At 46.6% G+C, this 21,230-nt stretch overlaps 1 protein-coding gene across 8 annotated transcripts; it reads right to left on the reverse strand.

Annotated features, from left to right (window-relative positions):
* Positions 1-275: 275 nt before the first annotated feature.
* On the reverse strand, positions 276-20,718 carry LOC131491421 (protein CutA homolog). 8 transcript variants are annotated; one of them, XM_058694344.1, is made up of 6 exons: positions 16,813-18,740; positions 12,771-12,919; positions 5,866-5,925; positions 3,625-3,670; positions 3,316-3,365; positions 276-632 (listed from the first exon to the last, which is right to left on the reverse strand). In XM_058694344.1, the coding sequence occupies exons 1-6, from the start codon at positions 16,879-16,881 to the stop codon at positions 530-532; spliced, it is 477 nt and encodes a 158-aa protein (XP_058550327.1). In that variant the 5' UTR covers positions 16,882-18,740; the 3' UTR covers positions 276-529. The 8 variants fall into 8 exon arrangements, 2 of the variants coding, with proteins under 2 accessions (XP_058550327.1, XP_058550328.1); XR_009251444.1 differs by lacking the exon at positions 16,813-18,740 and adding an exon at positions 18,747-19,433 and having other exon boundaries at positions 616-632; positions 5,819-5,925; positions 12,568-12,919; XR_009251446.1 differs by lacking the exons at positions 276-632; positions 16,813-18,740 and adding exons at positions 18,747-19,588; positions 20,605-20,718 and having other exon boundaries at positions 3,024-3,365; positions 5,819-5,925; positions 12,568-12,919.
* Positions 20,719-21,230: the final 512 nt, after the last annotated feature.

Consider the following 21,230-nt stretch of genomic DNA (forward strand, 5'->3'; position numbering starts at 1 on the left):
CACCATTCAGGAATAACAAATACCATCTTTAGTTACAAAAAATAACCCTGCTTGTCCCTGAAACCCCACCATTAGCAATTCATCCTTTTGCATAAAGTGCTTGCCAGCTCCCCTGGCATCCCACACACCGGATGAACAGGTCACCAGGTCCATTCTTCCTGCATCCCGGGCACTCAAGGTAGGCCCAGCGACTGCAGGAGATGACAAACGTCACCCTCACTGCCATCTCCCCTGGGCCCTTCCCCCCCCCCCCATATAACTGCCCTCACCCTCCCACCCCCTGGCCACCTTTAAGCACGAAGCACTCAGAATCCAGTTCCATTGCGTTGCATGGCCCGACCAACCCGGCCTCCTCCTCCAGCCTTGGGGGCCTTAGACCTTCACCTCCTCAAGATCCTCAGCTCTTCCGCGCTGACACAGACACAGGCTCTAGAGATGCGAGGAGGCAGCTAGAGGCCCCCCGCCTCCCCAGAGGGCGGCTGCCGCAGGCTAGAGGCAGCCGGCGGGACCTGCAACGAGCCGCCCCCACTCAGTCCTCCCCCGTGCCCTCCTCCAGCCACTTTAGATAGCGCGCATCTCCTTGGTCCATGGGAAGACTGAAGACCTCTGGGATTTCAAAAGGATGCACCAACCTTTGGAAAGAAAGCAGAGCCCTGTGAGTGACTATGATGAGAATCAGCCTATGCAGTTAAACCCAAGCGGCCAGCCTCCTGTGAGGCTGCCATCTACCGCCATTCCACCTGCCCAGGCCCATAGGCCGCTGCTCCTGAGCCTGTTTCCCATTTGTCAACAAGGGATGAGGTGGGCCAGATGGCTTTAGAGTCTCCCGGTCATGGGTTCCAATTCTAAGCCTGCCTCTTGTAGCTGTGTGACCGTGAACAAATCACTTCATTTCTCCACAGGCCCTAAAAAAAGGGTGTCAAAATAGTACCTATGTGACTGGGCTGCTGGGGAGTGAGATGAGGCACAGAAGGCACTTACCTGGCGTACTGATGGGCACTGCATGCATTCATTACATGGCAGTTACTGTCTGTATCACTATCCCACGCTCATCGCTGTGCCTTCCCCAAACGACCCCCCGTATCTCTGCATTGTCTTCTCCACCAAGAAAGTTCTCTGTTCGTCACTTACAAGCCCGTCTATCCTTCAAAGCCCAGCTCAACAACTGATCTTCTCCCAGGGATCTTCCTCGACCATCCAAACCCATAGGAAGCTCTTCTTTCTCTCCATTCTTTTCACCTGGCCCTCAGCACACAACGCAAGTTCTTTTTGCTTCTTAGACTGAAGAGATATGAGGCCTTGGGCCTCAGTCCCCGTCTGTCAAATGCGGGGAACAATCCCTGCTTCCTTTCCAATGAAGGAGGCACTGTAAAATTTTCATGAGACAGCATGCGTGGTAAATCACAACACATGCACGCGTGCCTAAACATTTGGAGTTGGGGTGATTTTATCCAGTGACCAAGGATAATGCATTTTCTTATTTCAGGGCACACATCAGTGTGTTTGTTTTCTGGTTTTGTTTTGTTTTTTTTTTAAGATCTTATTGGGTTTATTCAATGATTCAAAAACCAGGCAGCATCCCCTCTAGCAAACAGAAAAGGAGCTCCCTCACATATGTGTTTTTATTAGCAGACATACAGAACTCAGTGTGTGTATGAAGGCAGTGTTTGGACGCACAGAATAAGACCGTTTTAACACGTTAGTAGTAAGAGCTGCCGTGCCACCACCAAGAATCACTGCTTTTTTTTTCCTTTGAGAGGAAGAGAGAGAGCACGCATGTGTTGGGGAGGGGCGGAGAGAGAGGGGGGACAGAGGATCCGAAGCTGTGCTGACAGCAGAGAGCCCGATGCAGGGATGGAACTCACGAATCAGGAGACCGTGACCTGAGCTGAAGTCAGACGCTTAACTGAGCTACCCGGGCGCCCCAAGCATCAATGATTTAAGCCAGCGCTTCTCGAGCTTTAATGTGCGTAGGAATCCCATGGGGATCTTGTTAAACTGTAGTCTGACTCCTTAGTTTGGGGTGAGAGTGAGGAGGCAGTCCTAGCAAGCTTCCAGGTGATGCCAATTACTCCCCAAACCATACCGTGAACACCAATCTAGACCAGCAGTTTTCAGAGTGAGGCCCACTGACCCCTGGGGAATTCTAACACTCTGCCAGGTCCATGAGGCCAAAACTGTTTTCAGAAGAATACTAGTTTTCATTTTTTTAATGTTTATTTTGAGAGGGGTGGGGGGGAGAGGGAGACACAGAATCTGAAGCAGGCTCCAGGCTCAGAGCTGTCAGCACGGAGCGGGATGCAGGGCTCGAACCCACGAACCGCGAGATCATGACCTGAACCGAAGTCGGCCGCTTAACCAACGGAGCCACCCAGGCGCCCCGAAAAATACTAATTTTCTATTAATCTTCTTACTGTGTTGACCCCTGCACTGCTGGTGCAAAACATTGCCGAGTAAGACTGCTGGCACCTCAGCACGCGGCAAGGCAGTGGCACCACAGTGTACGAGCCTCAGGTGCTCTTCACCACACGCTCGGGCTTCAGAAAAGTCACGTTCACTTAAGAACATCCTCGATAAAACAGCGAAGATCACTATTGCTATTGCACTTCAGCCCTTGAGTCCCTGTCTCGTTAATGACAGAATGGAAAGTGCACATTAAAGCACTTCTGCCGGATTCTGAAGTTCAGTGTTGTCTTAAACCTGTCTGCCCATTGAAGCCACAAGCCAAACTAAACAAACTGCACTTTTTTTCATGGAACACCATTTTTAATTTCAAGCCTGAGTGACCATAATTTTTTTTTTTTTTTTTTTCAACGTTTTTAATTTATTTTTGGGACAGAGAGAGACAGAGCATGAACGGGGGAGGGGCAGAGAGAGAGGGAGACACAGAATCGGAAACAGGCTCCAGGCTCCGAGCCATCAGCCCAGAGCCTGACGCGGGGCTCGAACTCACGGACCGCGAGATCGTGACCTGGCTGAAGTCGGATGCTTAACCGACTGCGCCACCCAGGCGCCCCGTATTGTTATTATTTTAAATGAACTAAAACATTTTTTTAATTTCGTAGTTTTACTTTCTAATGCAATAAACTTTAATATAACCTTAAGCTCCCCTGGGATCCGAAGACCAAAATCTTGAGAACTACTGACTCCACTCACTCACTCTAGCCTCTCATTTTATAGCTGGAGAATCTGAGGGACAGGGACATGCCCAGGGTCATATGAGAGGTTGGTGACTAGGCTCTAGGTCTCTTGCTTTTCAAGCTCATTCACTTAGTTCCCAGGACGTCCCTGGCTGAAAAGACACACCAGCATTACCTGATATAGCTGAACAGCATGCGGACCTTGGAAGTCTTTGTCTTTATTAGCTGTGAAAGAAAAAAAATTGCCTGCTTTAGGAAGGACCTTGGCCCCAGCCATGCAGCTACTCGTTCATCTGGCCATTTTGGAGACAGCATTCATCCAGGTCACCAGGCACCGTTGCATTTGCAGATTAACCCAGGGCACCTGATGTGAGGCAAGAACCTCAAGCAGTTGATCTTTGCTCAGTTTTAATTGGAACCTTGGTCTCACTCTCCATCGAGGCCCCAACCCCCCCCACCCCCCCATCCCCCCATCCTCACTCACCAACAGGATTTCAGTGGCTTCTTCTATTTCTCCATTCCAAAAGTACCTGGAGAAGAGAACAAAACCAAATTATGATGCTCACAAGAAGAGCCCAGGAGATATCAAACCTGGCCCAATTAGGTGGCTTACCAAGGTAGAGACTTTAAAATCCTTCCAACCCCACACAAAAATGTCTATAATTGGCCAAGTCCCCAGAGGTCATCGAGTCCAATCATTCTAATGCATGCTTCTAGTAGCTGTCTGAACATTCTCTCTCTTGAAGAAGTCCATCGATCTACCTTACAGGCTTTCACCTGAGATGGTTTTCCTTCCGGTATGCCAACGTCTGCCACCCAGTTGTTTTCCCTAACTTCCACATGAAGAGCCACCTCAGGACAGCCCTACAGAAACTCCTGTTTTCTCTCCTCCAAATTGGGCATTTCCAGCTCTTTCTGTGCTCATCCTACAGTCATGACTTCCAGGCCCCTCCCATCCTTTGGACTGGTGCTACTTTTATTACTGACTCTTTAAGTGGAGAACCCACAAATGGAGAACTAAAAAAACACAGGAGGCTTCAGGGAAAAAGTGAGCTTTATAACATATGGAAAGAAACAAGCCCAAAAGTTAAAAAAAAAAAAAAGTCAATAACGATGTTGAGAAAAGAACACAAAAACAGCATCACTGGCAGGGAAAGAAATTTGGCCCGAGAATATCTACACTGACCCAGGGCAAGCTCAAGATGGATGACCTAGGCCATCGGCACTGTGGTGAAGGGATTGATTATAAAAAGGACGGACGTATGAAGGGAATGCTAGGCTGAAATGCTGTTCTAGTTCCCAAGCACTGGCTTTATGTGAATCACTTACATAATTTTTTTAAAATTCAGTGAGCCAGGCCCAACCCCCAGGGAGAATGACTGAGTAGCAGCTCCAGAATGGAGCTCAGGCCTCTAAAACACAGCCACATTTGGCTGTGCTGACAGCTCAGAGCTGGAGCCTGCTTCAGATTCTGTGCCTCCCTCTCTCTGTGTCCCTCCCCTGCTTGCACTCTGTCTCTTTCTCTCAAAAATAAATAAAGATAAAAAAAAAATTTTTAAAAACCCACAGCCACACTTGGGAGCTACAGCTACAGACAGATGTGAGCCACTGAGGGGAGGGCGTTGCTGAAGGTGTGGAGGGGGCTTTCATAACACAGCACTTTCCTGCTCTGACCTTTAGAGTAGATACTATTTCTCTCTCTCTCCCCCTCCCCCACCAGGGGAGGAAGGAGATGAGAAACAGGCTGATCAGAGATTTCAAGGCATAAGACAAATCTTGCACAGCTAGTACTGGGATGCTGAGATATTTTGATAAGGGAAATGGTACAACCAGGATTAACTCCTGTGAGGGAGTTAACAAAATGAGAGGCAGACACTACAAAGAAGCAGCTTGTCACATAAGCTAACCTCTGAGTTTCCCACAGAATTCAAAAGGGACAGGAATTATTTTCCTTGATATCTTAATAGGCTTACTCAGGGATGGAATGTCCAGTCTGACTTCTTTTTTTTTTTTAATGTTTATTTATTTTAGAGACAGAGAGAATGAGAATGAGCAGAGAGAGAGGAAGACACAGAATCCAAAGCAGGCTCCAGGCTCTGAGCTGTCAGCACAGAGCCTGACGTAGGGCTTGAACCCATAGGCTGTGAGATCATGACCTGAGCTGAAGTCAGACGCTTAACCTGACTGGGCCACTCAAGTACCCCCGGTCTGACTTCTTTGCTAATAACAAGCTAACTAATTTAAACAAAGAATGTTGGTTAAGCATCCAGCTCTTGACTTCAGCTCAGGTCATGATCTCATGGTTCATGGGTTTGAGCCCCGAGCTGGGGCAGTGCTGACAGTATAGAGCCTGCTTGGGATTCTCACTCTCTCCCTGTCTCTGGCCCTCAGCCGCTCGTGTGTTCTCTGTCTGTCTCTCTCTCTCTCTCTCAAGATAAACAAACTTAAAAAAAAAATTTAAACAAAGAATGTGCAAACAAGATTCATTGTTCCTAAACTATAATTTTTTTCCACCCTTCTGTTTACATGGCCTATTTTTGCTTTTATTGGTTGACATAAATCCACTAATTGATTTCCTCTGAATATAAATTAACAATGAACTGTTCACTAATCAAATGCCTTTGAGTTGTTCTTTGACAATTTCCCATTAGTTCGTTGTCCTTCCCACCAGCCAGGACCTGACCTCGCACTCCCACACTCTTCCACAGGCCACAGCAAAACTCACAGTGAGGATGCCTTGGGCAGGATGTTCACAGAGGCAGCCAGCTTCTTATCCAGTATAGCCCTAAAGCAGACAGAGAGAGAGAGAGAGAGAGAAAGAGAGACCATCACCAAGGTAAGTACCCAGCATCTTAAGAAAAGGGACAAGGGACAGGAGTTCCTGGGAATTACCCAGGAAACCAGAGTTTACGTAGATAACCATTTAGAGGGCCCCTTCCTCCTCAAACCAACACATTCCATAACCACCAGGCACAGAACTTCTAAAGACAGTGCTATTTATAAGTCCTCCCCTGGGTGGGGAGGAAGGTAGAGAAATAGCTATGGGAAGGCAGTTTTAAGGACAGGCCCAGGGGAAGGGGAACAGATTAACACTGGACAGAGTACAAGACCTGGATTCTGTTCCTGACCCTGCAGTGGATGGTTGTGTGACTTTAACCACATTCTTTCATTCCAAGAATAAGTATTCGAGCATCTGTCCAAGACAGGCATGTCCCCCTGACTCAGGCTGCCTCTCCTGCTGTATAGTTACAGTAACAGCATAGGTTCAGTCAGCAGTTTCCAAACCTTTCAGTCAAGAACCCATTTTATTCTATCACCATCTTCTGCTTTTGTCTGATAGGTATCCGGCTGACACTGCTTCTGATCTGTAGATACCCACATGACCACACAGATCAGATACAACTCCAAATAAAAGCAAAAACCCATCATGCTTCTTTTCACCTCTTAATTTATGTAAAGGTTTCTACCACAGGCCTCAAAGCACAATCATCACCTTTGCAGACCTGTAAGATTTTTTTTGTTTTTTGACAGATCATAGGTTGGAATCCCTGGTCTGATAGTCTGATTCCTGTGCAGAGCCCTGATGAACACAATCAAATGCACTTGAATTAGTACAAGTGTCACGGAAACAGGAGCACCGCCAAGTCATCAACGCAAAGAGGCGTTCTCAGACATCAAAACCTCAAGCCCTCAAATCAGGCAGGCCTTGACAAACATTTCTCAGGTCTCAGGCAGCCAAGGGGGCCTGATCTATTCTCCGAAGTGCTTGGACCCTGAGCCCCGCTCACTGATACCTCCTGCCCTCAGCTGTTGCCAAGAGAACTGACCTACTTTCTCTTCCGTGAGTTCCAGGCTGAACGTGGCTCTATTTAAGGCTCCACATTTTGTGACAGTCCCTTGGAAAGTTCCAGAGATAAATAAATCCCTGACTGTAAGGAGAGACACATGGCACAAATCTGTTTAAGCACCTGCTGCAAGGCTTGCTCACTCAATCGTCCGCTGAGAAAGTACATTTTATTGGTCCTGACGGTGGCAAGGAAACACAGGGGGTGAATTAGACCTTAAAAAAAAAAATAATTCCATTGTCTCATAGGCCCAGAAGGTGAGCTCCTCAGAGACTGTCACGGCAACCTGTCCATGGGTAAAAGACTAGAAACGTGGAGGGCTATGTTATTCAAAAAGCCCCTGTGGCCAAAAACCAAAACCAGAGAGTGTGAGAGCAAGAGAGAACATTAGCTGACTGATAACACACACACACCAAGACAAGCAGCGAGTCACAGGTGGCAGCTGAGGTCCTCACGCTCATCCGAGGACAGCAGAAGATAGAGACGCGTAGAGCCTTGAGAAACTGCCAAATTCACAGACTAGTGAATCACAAACCACATACGTGGTCTGGCTCTTGTGGCATTTTAAAAATTCTTGATTTTGTTACTAATATTTACTATCGGGATATTTCACACTCAAAAAGTAAGAGATTATCAGGGCATCTGGGTGGCTCATTCAGTTAAGCGTTCGACTTTGGCTCAGGTCATGATCTCATGGTTTCATGGGTTCGAGCCCTGCATCCGGCTTACTCTATCAGCGCAGGCCTGCTTCGGATCCTCTGTCCCCCTCTCGCTTTGTCCCTCCCCTGCTGCGTGTGTATGCGTGTGCATTATCTCTCTCTCTCTCAAAAATAAACATCAAAAAAAAAAAATAGATTCTCTTGTTTCTCACCAGAAAGTGAGTCTTGTAACATTGGACATACTGTCCTCCAAGGTCACATTTACCTAGAGCTGAGCAGTGGCTATTTCCTCGAGGTGACATCCACTTCTCAGGTCCACACATTCCCACTGCCCTCCTTCCTCCCAGTGTGAAGAGTCAGGGCTGCTACCTACCATCGCCGTCCCTCATCACACCCCAGCCCACTTTGCTCATTTAGGGGCCTGCTTGTGGGTATTTGTGTTTGCGCCCCTGATCTGATCCACTTCCCTCTTATCTACAGGAGGTCGAAGCCCAGAGAAGACGACTCGTGTAAGGCCGTATGTGGAGTGGGAAGCAGAGAGGACACTAGAATCCAGGTCTCCCAGTTCAACATTCAGGATTTATACTCCGGCCCCAACAAGAGATGTTTCTAGATCATTTTTCTAGCTAAGAACGTGTCTGTCAATGAAGAGATCTAAGAACACTGCCAAGAACCAGAACTGAACTGACCCCGAACTGAGAGGCAGCAGGCTAAACTTTAAAGAACACTAAAGAAGAAAGACCACCACACCAACCGAAGCTGAGAGACGCGGTCTCGCTGTTGGTTCTGTAGCTCAGGCTGGGCTTCCTGCCTGCTCCTGGTGACGGGCCCTCCCCATCACGTACCATCTACTTCTACAAAGCCTGGAAACTACACCTGCCTGCCTCTTTTCTATCCAAACCACTAATAAAAAATACCAAACAAAATAGGTTGAGTGAGAGCTCCACGGCCACATCCCTAAAGGCTCCACTTGAGACTTCCAGTCCGACCGGACAGACTAGACAGATACTCCATCCTCCCCTTTGACACCAAAGCCTAGAAGCAACAGGAAATACCTGTTGCTCAGCCATGCCAGCACACGGTAAGAACGCGCTGCGTACCAACGACTGTGGGGAAGCCCCAAAGAAGAAAGGGCAGTCCTGAGACACGAATGGGAGCGTGCAGGGGAGCTGCCACGGGAGACGAGAGCAACAGTCCCCGTCTGAAGGGGATGGGAACCAGAGCAGGCAGGAACGCGGAGGCAACCACCAAGGTGGGTAGCTGGGACGCCACAGCAGAGGCGGACCCCCAAAATCTCCCAGGGCCCAGGCAGCAGTAATGGAGTGTCTGTCCCCAGGCAGGAGCGGAAAGTGTGCCAGAAGACCAGCCAGTAGGACACCCCAGCCAGGTGAACGTCCCCCCAGTGCACACTCACACTGGAGACAGCGCTGCGTGTCTTTGCAGCCATTCTGCACTTCCCCACAAGCACGACTAAAAAGATGAGAGAGGTCACAATTAATCACAAGGTAATTGAGGAAGGTCAGTAACCAAGAGAGACAAAAACTCAACAAACAGAAGAATTTACACAAGAGAACCAGTTAACAGGACATTCAAAACCAAGATTTTAAAATAAGTAGAACTGTGTACACTTGAAAGTTGCTGAGAGCAAATCTTCAAAGTTTTCACCACACACACCCACACGCAAGAGAACTAGGGAAGGTAATGAATGTGCTAACTAACCTTACCGGGGTAATTGTTTAGTGTTGTATATTTACATTAAGTATCACGTGGTCCTTAAATTCAACAATGTTGTGTATGTCAATTGTATGTCAAGAAGGCTGAAAAAAATTAAACATAAATTAAGTATAATTAATATCCATAGAAGACAAAGCAAGGTTACTGCATCCATAAAATATGATCAGGCAATTATGAAAGAAGAGCAGTTGGTTAAACTATTAAAAAAAAAAACTCTATGGGAATGCAAGCTGGTGCAGCCACTCTGGAAAACAGATGGAGGTTCCTCAAAAAACTAAAAATAGAAATACCCTACGACCCAGCAATTGCACTACTAGGTATTTATCCAAGGGACACAGGGATGCTGTTTCGAAGGGGCACATGCGCCCCAATGTTTATAGCAGCACTATCAACAATAGCCAAGTATGGAAAGCGCCCAAATGTCCATCGATGGATGAATGTATAAAGAAGATGTGGTATATACATACAATGAAGCATTACTCGGGGATCAAAAAGAATGAAATGTTGCCATTTGCAACTACGTGGATGGAACTGGAGGGTATTATGCAAAGTGAAATTAGTCAAAGACAAAAATCATGACTTCACTCATATGATGACTTTAATAGACAAAACAGATGAACATAAGAGAAGGGAAACAAAAATGTCCTCCTCAGGGAAGGGGACAAAACATAGGAGACTCATAAATTGGAGAACAAACAGAGGGTTACTGGAGGGGTTGTGGGTTAAATGGGCAAGGGACATTAAGGAATCTACTCCTGAAATCACTGTTGCACTATATGCTAACTAATTTGGATATAAATTTTAAAAAATTTTTAAAAAACTGTAAATGTTTAAACAAAATAATCAATAGAAGGGCTGAATAGCAAAACAGCTGAAAAACAAATAAGAGAGAACACTACTCCAAAATCCTCCTAGTACATAGAATAAAGAAACAGAAAAATATAAAAGTTCAGTCAGAGAGAGCAAATTCAACATGTACCTAACTAGGAGTTACAGGAAAAGGACAGAGAAAGAATAAAAAGAGAATATTTACCAAACCAACAGTTGAACATTAAGATAGAAACTCCTAATTAAAAAAAAAAAAAAGAGGGATACCTGGGTGGCTCAGTCGGTTGAGCATCTGACCCTTGATTTCAGCTCAGGTCATGATCCCAGGGTCGTGGGACTGAGCCCTGTGTCAGGCTCCATGCTGAGCATGGAGCTGCTTGAGATTCTCTCTCTCTCTCTCTCTCTCTCTCTCTCTCTCTCTCTCTCTCTCTCTCTTGCCCTCCCTCCCTCCCTCCCTCTGCTCCTCTCTCCTGATCGCACGCTCTCTCTCTAGAGTAAAATTTTAAAAAGATAGAAACTCCATGGGGCGCCTGGGTGGCTCAGTCAGTTGGGCGTCCGACTTTGGCTCAGGTCATGATCTCGCAGTTTGTGAGTTCGAGCCCCGCGTCGGGTTCTGTGCTGACAGCTCAGAGCCTGGAGACTGCTTTGGATTCTGTCTCCCTCTCTCTCTGCCCCTCCCCTGCTCATGCTCTGTCTCTGTCTCAAAAATAAATAAAACATTTAAAAAAATTTTTTTAAAAACATAGAAACTCCTGGGGCGCCTGGGTGGCTCAGTCGGTTAAGCGGCCGACTTCGGCTCAGGTCATGATTTCACGGTCCATGAGTTCGAGCCCCGAGTCGGGCTCTGTGCTGACAGCTCAGAGCCTGGAGACTGCTTCAGATTCTGTGTCTCCCTCTCTCTGACCCTCCCCCATTCATGCTCTGTCTCTCTCTGTCTCAAAAATAAATAAACGTTAAAACAGCTTCTCTTTTAAAAAAAAAAAACATAGAAACTCCTAAAAACTATCAGAGAGAAAAAGTATTATCTACAAAGGAACGAGACCCCAATAAACACCTGACTTCTCATCAGAACCCCAGAGGCAAGAAGGCAATAGAGACCCCTCCCCAAGCTGACACTGATACATTTACTGAGCTGGCCTTCCAACTAGTTAGGACCCAGGTATTAGAATCCTTTTCCTCCCAACACCCCACCTCACAGATGTCAGCTGATAGTTCTCTGACAGGACCCAGACTGGCTGATCCAGGGGTCAAGACAGTTTAGCACAGACCCTGGGCATACCAGAAGCATCAGAAAGGATTTCAGTTTCTAGCTGCTAAATATTATGGTTGCATTTCTGGAGTAATCACAGGTTCTTTTAGACAAGTGCTATTCTCAGGGCACCTGGGTGGCTCAGTTGGTTGAGCATCCAACTTTGGCTCAGGTCATGACCTCACAGTTCCTGAGCTGGAGCCCCGCACTGGGCTCTCTGCTGTCAGTACAGAGCCTGTTCCAGATCCTCTGTCTCTTCTCTCTCTCTGCCCTGCCCCCACTGTCTCTCTCTCTCTCTCTCTCAAAAACAAATATTAAAAAAAAAAAGAAAAACTTTAGACAAGGCTATTCTCCAAAGGTAACATTAATGAAGGAAAAATAGACATTCTAGTTGGGGGAAAGAGAACTGAATAAATTGCAAGGTTAATCTGTGACCAACAATTTGGGGGGCTTTGTGTCCCCAAAGACCAGATTCAACATTTTAAAAGACTGTAACTTAGTCTATCACCAGACTTCAAGAATGCTGAGCTACAAAGTAAAAAGCCAAATTCATTACCCTCTAGACCCACTAACCCTCTTCAAAGCTGTAGCTATAAAAAAGAGTGCGGGGGGTGGGGGGATTCATAGCCAACAAACATTTAATGAGTACCTATTACATCCAAGTTAGTGGGGTAAGAATTGCACGTATTTCCTCTCCTTTAATCCTCACGACAGCCCTGTGAGGTAAGTGGCATGATGTTATGTTATACTGAGAAATCTAACGCTTTGAGAAAGAAAACAACTTGCCCAAGATCACACAGTTAGCTAAGGTGGCACAGCCAACATTCAAATCCTGAATGTTTGATTCTAAGTCCAGTGCTCTTCGCACCACACCATAGCTGCTTTTAGAAAATTGCCAAGTATTTGAACAGCCTCCTCGCCCTCACTTGTCGTGGTGAGCACCTCTGGTACTAAGCTAGGAGAATATCTCCAAGAAGACAGCGGAGTCAAGAATTATAAGACAAAAATTCTCAACCTGCAAAGTCCCCCCATCCTCTGACTTTAACACCCTGGGCAAGCCACCTGACTCTCTACACCTCATATCCCTTAAATGCCCCCATGTGCCACTCAACATTTTCAGGCTCAGGAGCAGGATCCATGGGGGGGGGGGGGGGGGTTCATTCAGCCGTGATCCTCTTATCACCCCAAGCTGACAGCTGCGTAGTGGACACACAGGGTTGTCAGAAGCAAGAGAGGGAGCCCAAAGTGGCCACCGTGGAGCATCCCGGTAGCTCCCCCAGCCTCCTGGGGCAGCACCCGAGCCTCTTCACGAGACCTGGCAATATCTCTGGCAATCTGCTCGTTGGGACAGTTGACAAAGACGATGGAGTAAGTGCCGGATACGTAGCTGCCGGTGATAGCTGAATGGAGCTGCAGGCTAAGGGTCCTGAGCACTGGATAGGACAGGAAAGAAGCTGCCAGGATCTACATGGTGGGGAAAGAAAAACACAGGTCAGCAGTGACATGACCACTTCGCTATCTGCCGGCTCAAGCAAATTGGAACCAAGGCTAAGCATCATTTTCTCATCCCCATTCCCCATCCACAAAATAATTCCTGGTATCTGTATGGAGCTCTGGTGCTTAAACAAAGTTTTCATGCCTAAATATTTTCCTATTTTCATGCCTAAAAATTTGCATTTTGCAGGTGATAAAAAAAATGATAAAGAAATCAAGATCATGTAGCTTTTTTTTTTTAACGTTTATTTACTTTTGAGACAGACAGAGACAGAGCATGAATGGGGGAGGGTCAGAATCCGAAGCAGGCTCCAGGCTCTGAGCTGTCTGCACAGAGCCCGACGCAGGGCTCGAACTCACGGACCGCGAGATCATGCCCTGAGCTGAAGTCGGCCGCTTAACCGACTGAGCCACCCAGGTGCCCCTCACGTAGCTTTTTTAACTGGTGAAGCCAGGATTAGGAATCAAGTCTGGATGAGCAGAAACCCATTCTTATTGACAGAGCTACTACTGGAGGTAAAGCCAACTGGCAACCACTGAACTGCTATCATCCCACGGGGATTATTAGTAATGATAAGCTCTTACATCTGTTGATGTTTAGGGAGTTAATTTCACCTCCATTCATTTGTATATGTGCAGGCACTGTGGGTAGTCCAGTGGAAAAGGTAGCCTAATTCAAAGTAATGTGACCTGTGTTATTGTAACTGAGAGGTGGTGGGACCTGGAGGAAGGCTGTACCTGAGGGAGCAGAAAAGCCTTTGAAGAGAAGGCACCGTCTAAGCTGGATCTGAAGCAATAAGTAGGTTTACAAGAGGAAAGGGAGGTACTCTTAGCAAATGACAGCATATACAAAGTCGAGAGGTATTTAGGGACAGATATCTAGTTTGCAGGTATGAGATCAGGAGGAAGAAAGACCGGCAAGACTTACAAAGACAAGGGTCAGACAGAGGAGTCTGGGGTTTACACTCATGTGACAGGGTGCTTTCGTAGGTTTTTAGGCAGGAGAGTAATAAACACGGTCAAGCTGAGTAAAGTAACAGAAGAGAGAGGAGGGACCAGAAGGCAGTCTATTTAAAAGGCCACTACAGTGTTCTAGGAAACAGACTTTAACAACTTGAGCAAAGAAGATGGCAGTGACAATGTGAGAGCAAAAGACACTCAAGACTGAATTATCCTCACTATTTTAATGATAAACTTTAAAATAAGACGAACTGGAAATAACTGATGAACAGTCTCCAATCCAGGGCTCTCTGCTTGGGGGATACCATAGAGCCATTAAGAGGATGGAGGCAACTTGGAGGGGCCACAGTGTGACTCACGCAAGGCTGAACAGGAACGCGCTTCTCCTGCCTCCCAGCCCAGGGCTCAGGCCTCACTCAAACAAGCCTCTGTTCTCCCACTCTCCTTCCACATTATTGCCTGGGGCCTGGCTCCTACTTCTTGGCAGGGCCTGAGCAGCGTTTTTATGTTCTGAGCTCCAGTTTGACTAGAGGCCTGTCTGGGTTGGGTTTCTCATTCCCTCCTACCACCTCCACCGACACCTCCAATTCAAAATACCAGTCCTCTGAACTAAACCAGTGACCGTGCAAGAACAAAAGAACCAGGCGGTGCAATGAAGCTTTTATTGCATGTGTGCGTTTTTTAATGACAACCCAATTAGAGTGTAAGAAAAAAATTAAAGCACTAGAAAGCAGGATTTAAATCCTATTGCCAGTACTGCTAACTGCCTGTGGCCTTCCACAGGTTACTTCCTCTCCCTTCTATAAATGTTATCTAGAATATGGAGATCCTGACACTTGTCCTGCCTACTTCAGAGTTGTCATGGGTTCAAACCAGCTAGAGAGACTACTTTGTAATCACGAGTTCAATCGAGGAAGGGAACGTGCTTTGCTCATCACTGTATCCCCAGAAAAGTTGATGGCCACAGCAGGTTAATATTTGTAAACTAGTGAATTAATATACCAGTAATGTGTGGTTATTAAGGCTGAAGAGCCTTGTGAAGTAGAAAGGGCTCTGGAGTCACCCACTGCTGCTTTGAGCAGAGAACTGAACATACTGGAACACTGCAAGGTGTCAACTACATGACTCTCAAGTGGCTTCCAGGGCAGACTCTAAACAAAAGGGGCAGTGGGTTATCCCCCCAATCAAAAGAGCCACTCCTGGGGAAGATGTGGGACATTTCAGCCAGCAGGTATCAGCAGAAAACAGAGCTAACAGGATTAACTACAAACTCCCCTAAAACGTGTTGGAAACTCTCATATGAACTCACAATCAAAATGCTAAGAGTAAGAGGTAAATGGGCCCTCAGCTATTATCTAAGATAACCTTTCATTTATCAAACAAGGTAACTGAGACAGAACATACAGGAACTCTGTGATAGAACCAAGACTTGAAACCAAGGCTCTTCCTCCCACTGTGGACTCTTTGAACTGCAATGACCAGGAATTGGTCTAGTGGGGTCATGTCAGCTTCACATACTCCAGTGGTTCTCAACTAGGGGCAATTCCCCCCCCCCCCCACCCAGGGGACATCTGACAATGTCTGGAGACAATTTTGACTGTCATAAATGGGAAGGAGATGCTATGGCATCTAGTAGGTAGAGGCCAGGATTGCTGCTAACATCCTCTTGTTCCATTGATCACGGTGAAATACAGACAGTTGTCTCCACAAGTCTCCCCCATTGGGCATGAGCTCCTTAGTCCCATTCATTTCTATGTTCCTAGCACTTTACAAACCTTGACAGGGAGTACAGATTTGAGAAATGTTTGCGGACCTACCAAAAACGTGTCAGAAGCATGAAAAGTCAGTTTGGAACCAAGGGTGGACCACAATATATTACAAAGTGGCATTCTATGAAAGTAAGATTGATGGGCAATACACACATCACAGAATTCCCTAATAAAAACATTACAATGGAAAAAGACCTACTATAATTTTTAAAGTCTTTATAACATTTTCATACTTACCTTTTACTATACACTTTTTCTAACTTTGCATTTGTTTAAAATATGAACCTTTCAGTTCATATTTCATTCTGCCTTTTTCCTTTTTTGTCCTGGAATATTCACACAGCTTTTAAGAGGTTATGATTGACTTTAAAATCAGTGTTAAGACAGAAGAGAAGAGGCCTCAGAAACCACCCAGTGGTTCTAACCTTGTAATCGACCTAGTTTTAAGGAATCTAAGATACTCTGGAGTTGAGTGCTACATTGTGTTTATCTATATACACTTTCCTTGGGTGCAGAGCCAGAACTTTCTCACAAACACACAAATCAAAAAAATCTACAGTCCTAAAAAAGTTAAGAGCCACTGATTTGTGCCAATATTTCAGAAGGGGGATGGAAGAGCCAGAGAGGGGAAGAAATCACCCAAAAGGGAAGTAGCAAGGCTTCTGATCCTCTCCTACAGTTCTTTCCACCTCCCGCTCAAACACCACCACCAGCAGTATTCTGTAGGCACTTCCAACCTCAACATTTTACGATATTTCATAGATGAGAAAACAAAACTCTTCCCCAAATGCAGAAAAACAAGATGGTAACTGCAAGAGAAAGAGGCAAAGAACCTACCCTGTGACCCTCACAGAACTCACCAGTGACACCCCTTCACCTCCCGGACAACTCTCGCCATGAAACACAGCCCAGGCACTCGTCCTCACAAGGTGGGGAGTGAAGGGTTGCTGGAAATCTTCAGAACCATGCTACAATCTCCAGAACCCGGGCAGTGTCTCCAGGGATCTTCCTACCTGCCTGGTCCCGGCTCAAAATCCCAGGAGCAGAAAACAGAAATGCAGTTTCTTCCCTCAATCCCCAGGTTGGGGGTTTAGGGGTGAGAGAGTTCATGGAGTCGTAGCATGGGGCACTCACCAGGAGGCATATAAGGACAGAGGGCCGCAGGTAGCCTGGCAGAGGACACCGGGAGCCCAGCCTGTCCATGGCGTCGCTGGTAATTTAGTAGCACAGTAGCGAACTGTGGCCTCAGGCTGAGTTGCAAGCTGATGGGCGGGCACTGAGGGCCTAAAATGCCCTATCCCCTCACCACCTGCTGCCTGCCTCACTGCTCAGCCAGGCCCCAGCCAGGCTGGCCATAAGGAGATAGTGAGGGGGCAGGGAAAGAGGGAGTAATTATTCTCACTAGGCGATTCTCTTCCTAGAAACAAAAGGCCCACGCACCAAATGCAGACCTATAACTCCTACAAAAATAAAAATAATAATTTTCCCTCCCCATTGTAACAACAAAAAATGATAAAAATCCCCACATCACATGTACAGATAAAAAGATGGAAGTTTCTTAGATCTATAAAACTTTCAGAAACCATGGCACACAAACACGAATACACCTACACAAAACTCTTCCACTTTATAGGGGCCTATCCTGCCAAAAATAACCAGTGAAGCACACGCACACAGGCGTGCGCACACACACACAGCTGCCTTCCTATCCCTCACAGCACCTCCTCCTCCCAGGAGCTCCCTTCTAACTCTCCCTGGCTTAAAATACATTTGTTCCCAGCTGCTCTTCTGGGAAGTCCTGTGAACTTCATCTTTCCAGGCCAGATGATCCATGCAGCTTTTTCCAGGGTTGATCCCACTGCCCTCTATTTCCCTAAGGCACTTTGTACACACTTCTACGGCAGCATTTTATATCAACCCTGGGGAGCTGCAAACAAATAAGAAAAGCAGCAAGCTAATGACTGACCACTGCCCTTTGAGAACGCAGTTCTCGAAGTTCTCTCCATTGCCAGGGTTTGCAACTTTTAAATCCAGCTTTTTAATGTGAAAATATCTTAATTTTTAAATGAGGTTTCTGGGGCAGGGGAAGGAGCTGACTACACAAGGATACAAGTAAACTTAAAGTGAACTGTTCTGTATCTTGATTGTGGTAGTGGTTACACAAGTGTTAAAAAAAAATTCAACAACTACACAGTTATATTGGTGAATTCTATTGTATGTAAACAGTCCCTTAAACAAAGAGCCAGGGAAATGCTGGAAACCAATTCAAAATTGTTTTACACTGGGTAGACCAAACAATTCATCTGTTAGCCAAATATGGATCGCAGGCTGCCGGTTCACAGCCTTTGTGTTTAATTATCTGCTTACTATCTCATTCCTTGGGACTATAACTTCTTAAAAACCCATACTTCCTAGCAGCGTCTGACAAAGTGGTTAATAAATCAGTTGTAGCCCTAGTCTTATCATTTACATGTTTAGCTGTGAAGACTCGTGCAAATTACATGGCCTCTCTGAGCTTTGGTGGACTTTTTGGTAAAGGAAGGGCTAATACCTCCTTCACAGGTCTAAAGTGAGGATTAATAAAGACAATTAATGTGAGAGTGTTGTAGAAAATCTAAGAGTATGTCAGCTTTTCAAAAGCAAGTAGTCTCATACTTACTATTATGGTTAACTCAGAAAATTTCGGGGTGCCTGGGTGGCTCAGTAGGTGAAGTGTCCAAACTTTGGCTCAGGTCATGGTATCTCATGGTTTGTGGGTTCGAGCCCCACGTTGGGCTCTGTGCCAAGAGCTGAGAGCCCGGAGTCTGCTTCTGATTCTGTGTCTCCCTCTCTCTCTACCCCTCCCCTGCTCTCACTCTCTCAAAAATAAATAAATGTTAAAAGAAAAAAAAAATCTCCACCTGTGTTTGAAGAACTTAGTATCTGTGGAAAAACTGGGCTAGAGAAAAAAAAGCTGAGCGCTCCTAAGAAAACCGTTATATCCAAAGTCCAGAAAAATAAATCAAGACTGTGATCTTTTATACCTATTACATTAATAAGAAATGTAGCCACTGTTAATGACCATTTACCTTAGATCCTGAGATGGCTTCCTGAGATCATGTCCCCAAGTTTAGCACGGGACCCCAAATAGCTTATGCTCAATAAATGTTTGTTGAATGACGAAACAATATAGATGTGTGGCTGATGATAAGCATGGTCATGATGAAAGTGATGTTGGAACAAGAGGGGAAGAATGGCAAGAGATGAATCATCATTTGGAAGAAAACGCCTCTGGATTCACTTCTTCAACTCAGGCACTTCTACTCTCTCCAGATTCAATTCTAAGGTTAGATTCCAAAAATCCAATTCTGCATTTATGGCTTCGGCAGAGTCTTCAGATACAGTAAGTCTCAGCGCCAACGCCTGAGGGTCCAGGATCTTCTTCTGGAGGCTTCTTATCCTCTTTCTCTGTCTCTACCTTCTCCTCCTTTTGGGATTCAGATTCAGATTCCCCTTCAGACTCAGATTTTGTACCCATCTTCTACACCCACACTACTTCCTCTTTGTGTCTTCTTTGTTCAACTCCTTTGCTTTATTTTGAAGGTTCTTTTGCATCTCTTTACAGGTATATAACAATTTATTGAAGTCTTTTTTAAAGGCCAAACTTCGATACGGGAAAGGATCCCTATCCTTTGCAGCATCAATGAGGTCTGAGGCCTGGCATAAGAAAGCATTCAGTTTCCTTAGATTCATCTTTACCTCTAGTTCCAGGGTCTTGTCTTCTTCCATATTTATCGATACAGACTCTCTTTCAGTTATGAACAAAGCTTGAAACTTGAGCACCTCATTAATTTCCCCCTGTTCGATATCAATGAATTTAAAGTCCATCCGTGTTGCAGACTCCATGATTTTTGCAACTTCTTCATTAGCTCTAGGGAAACATGCATAATCATTCACAACATCATCCAAAAGTTTCCACCAGGCTTTATTAAGAGCAGCTGGTCTTATATCATCCATTGACTCTTTTATCACTACCAAAGCATCAGCAATGTTGTACTGTTGCCATGTTCCTCTCAAAGTAAGACAAGGGTTTTTTTCAATACAGTCAACAAAGCAGTCAAACATACGCTTGGTGTAATACCTCCTGAATGCTTCAATTATACCCTGATCCAAGGGCTGAAGACAGCTAGTGCCTTCCAGGGGGAGAAACACAGTATCAACATTAAGATGAGCAACCAAAAATGAGTCTGGGCGACTGGGACCTCTGTCCAAAATTAGCAACACTCTGAACTCAAGATTTTTCTTCTATTAAATAACTCCCAGCCTGATGAATAAAACAATTATGAAACCAATCCAAAAAGGGGGCAGCAGTTTGGGGTGTGAACTCCAGAATACAGAAGGCGGTTTTTATCTTTTTCCAAAAGACATGTGGGATTAGGGTCTTTACAAAGCAGCAATGGTTTTTTATCATTTGGTCACCGGCGGCACTGGCACCAAAAAATGAGGGAAATCCTGTCCTTAGCTTCCTCTAAGCTTTCCGGATTTTGGTCTCTTTCCCTAAAAGTACGTGGAGGCATGCACTGCCAAAACTGGCTCATCTCCTGGGCATCGAAGACCCGTTGAGGCACACAGCTCTGATCAGCCTCTGGAGTTGTTTGGACATACTTGGATGCCGACTGGGCAGTCAGCGCTTCTTCCCCTCCCATCGACCTCGAATTTCGCAGACTGTGGCGATTTCTAAACTTCTCAAACCATCCCTTGCTCCCATGAAACTTATCCGGGCTGCCCTTCCCAGTCGTTTCCACCCGCTGCTTGTAAATGCGTTTGGCCTGGCTGCAGACGGCCTTCAGCGTCGGAGGCCGCCCCGCTATGGTCTGGGCCTCCACCCAAAAAGGTTAACTCCGTCTCCATCTTCTCGATGTTTACGTGCCGGGGAATGCACCGCACCTTGGAGCGGAGAGGCGACACAGTCTCCATGCCGGCCCTGATGGCCTTCGCGTTTCTCCTAATGGTGCGCACGGTCTATTCGTTGACGCCCAACAGGGGCCCCACGTGGGTTTTACTCACGCCTTCTTCCAGCTTCTCGCGAATTTTCATCTTGTCTTCCAGAGGTATGACCCTCCACCTCCTCTGGATTCGAGTCTGGCCAGGGAGCAATATGCCCAATCGCCTCGGCTCCGCCTGGGGTGGCCTCGGCCGCCGCCCCCACCGCAGCCGACAGCCTGTGGCTTTGGGGCCCAGAGGCCGCCCGCGAGGCCATTTAAGCTTCTGTGGGTCCTCATCGTCACCACTCCGCTTGCCGGGCATTTGACGCGCCTTCGCTCTGGAAGGGAAATACGCAAGGCGACCGGAAAGTCAGCCTGCGGGACCCACCGAGCGGCGCCCACGATGACGCCCCGCCGCCACCCCGCAACCACCGGCAACAGTTGGCTCGGCCCTTGACGGCCCCTGTCTCGCGAGGCTTGGCGGCCCCCCAGGCGCTCGCGCTGCCCGCCGGCCCCATATCGCTATTGGCGCGGCCGGGGCAGCTTGCGGCGGCGGCCGAAAGCCCGGGAAGGGAGGCTGCGCCCCGC

The sequence above is a fragment of the Neofelis nebulosa genome, chromosome 12, assembly GCF_028018385.1.
Source record: "Neofelis nebulosa isolate mNeoNeb1 chromosome 12, mNeoNeb1.pri, whole genome shotgun sequence".
NCBI lineage: Eukaryota > Metazoa > Chordata > Mammalia > Carnivora > Felidae > Neofelis > Neofelis nebulosa.

Coding starts and splice junctions, on each gene's coding strand:
- LOC131491421 (XM_058694344.1), bottom strand. CDS start 16,881: ATGGACAGGCTGGGCTCCCGGTGTCCTCTGCCAGGCTACCTGCGGCCC. Junction 3,671..5,865: donor CTGCCCAAGGCATCCTCACT/GTGAGTTTTGCT, acceptor TCTCTTCTCCAG/GTACTTTTGGAATGGAGAAA. Junction 633..3,315: donor ATGCTGTTCAGCTATATCAG/GTAATGCTGGTG, acceptor TTCTTTCCAAAG/GTTGGTGCATCCTTTTGAAA.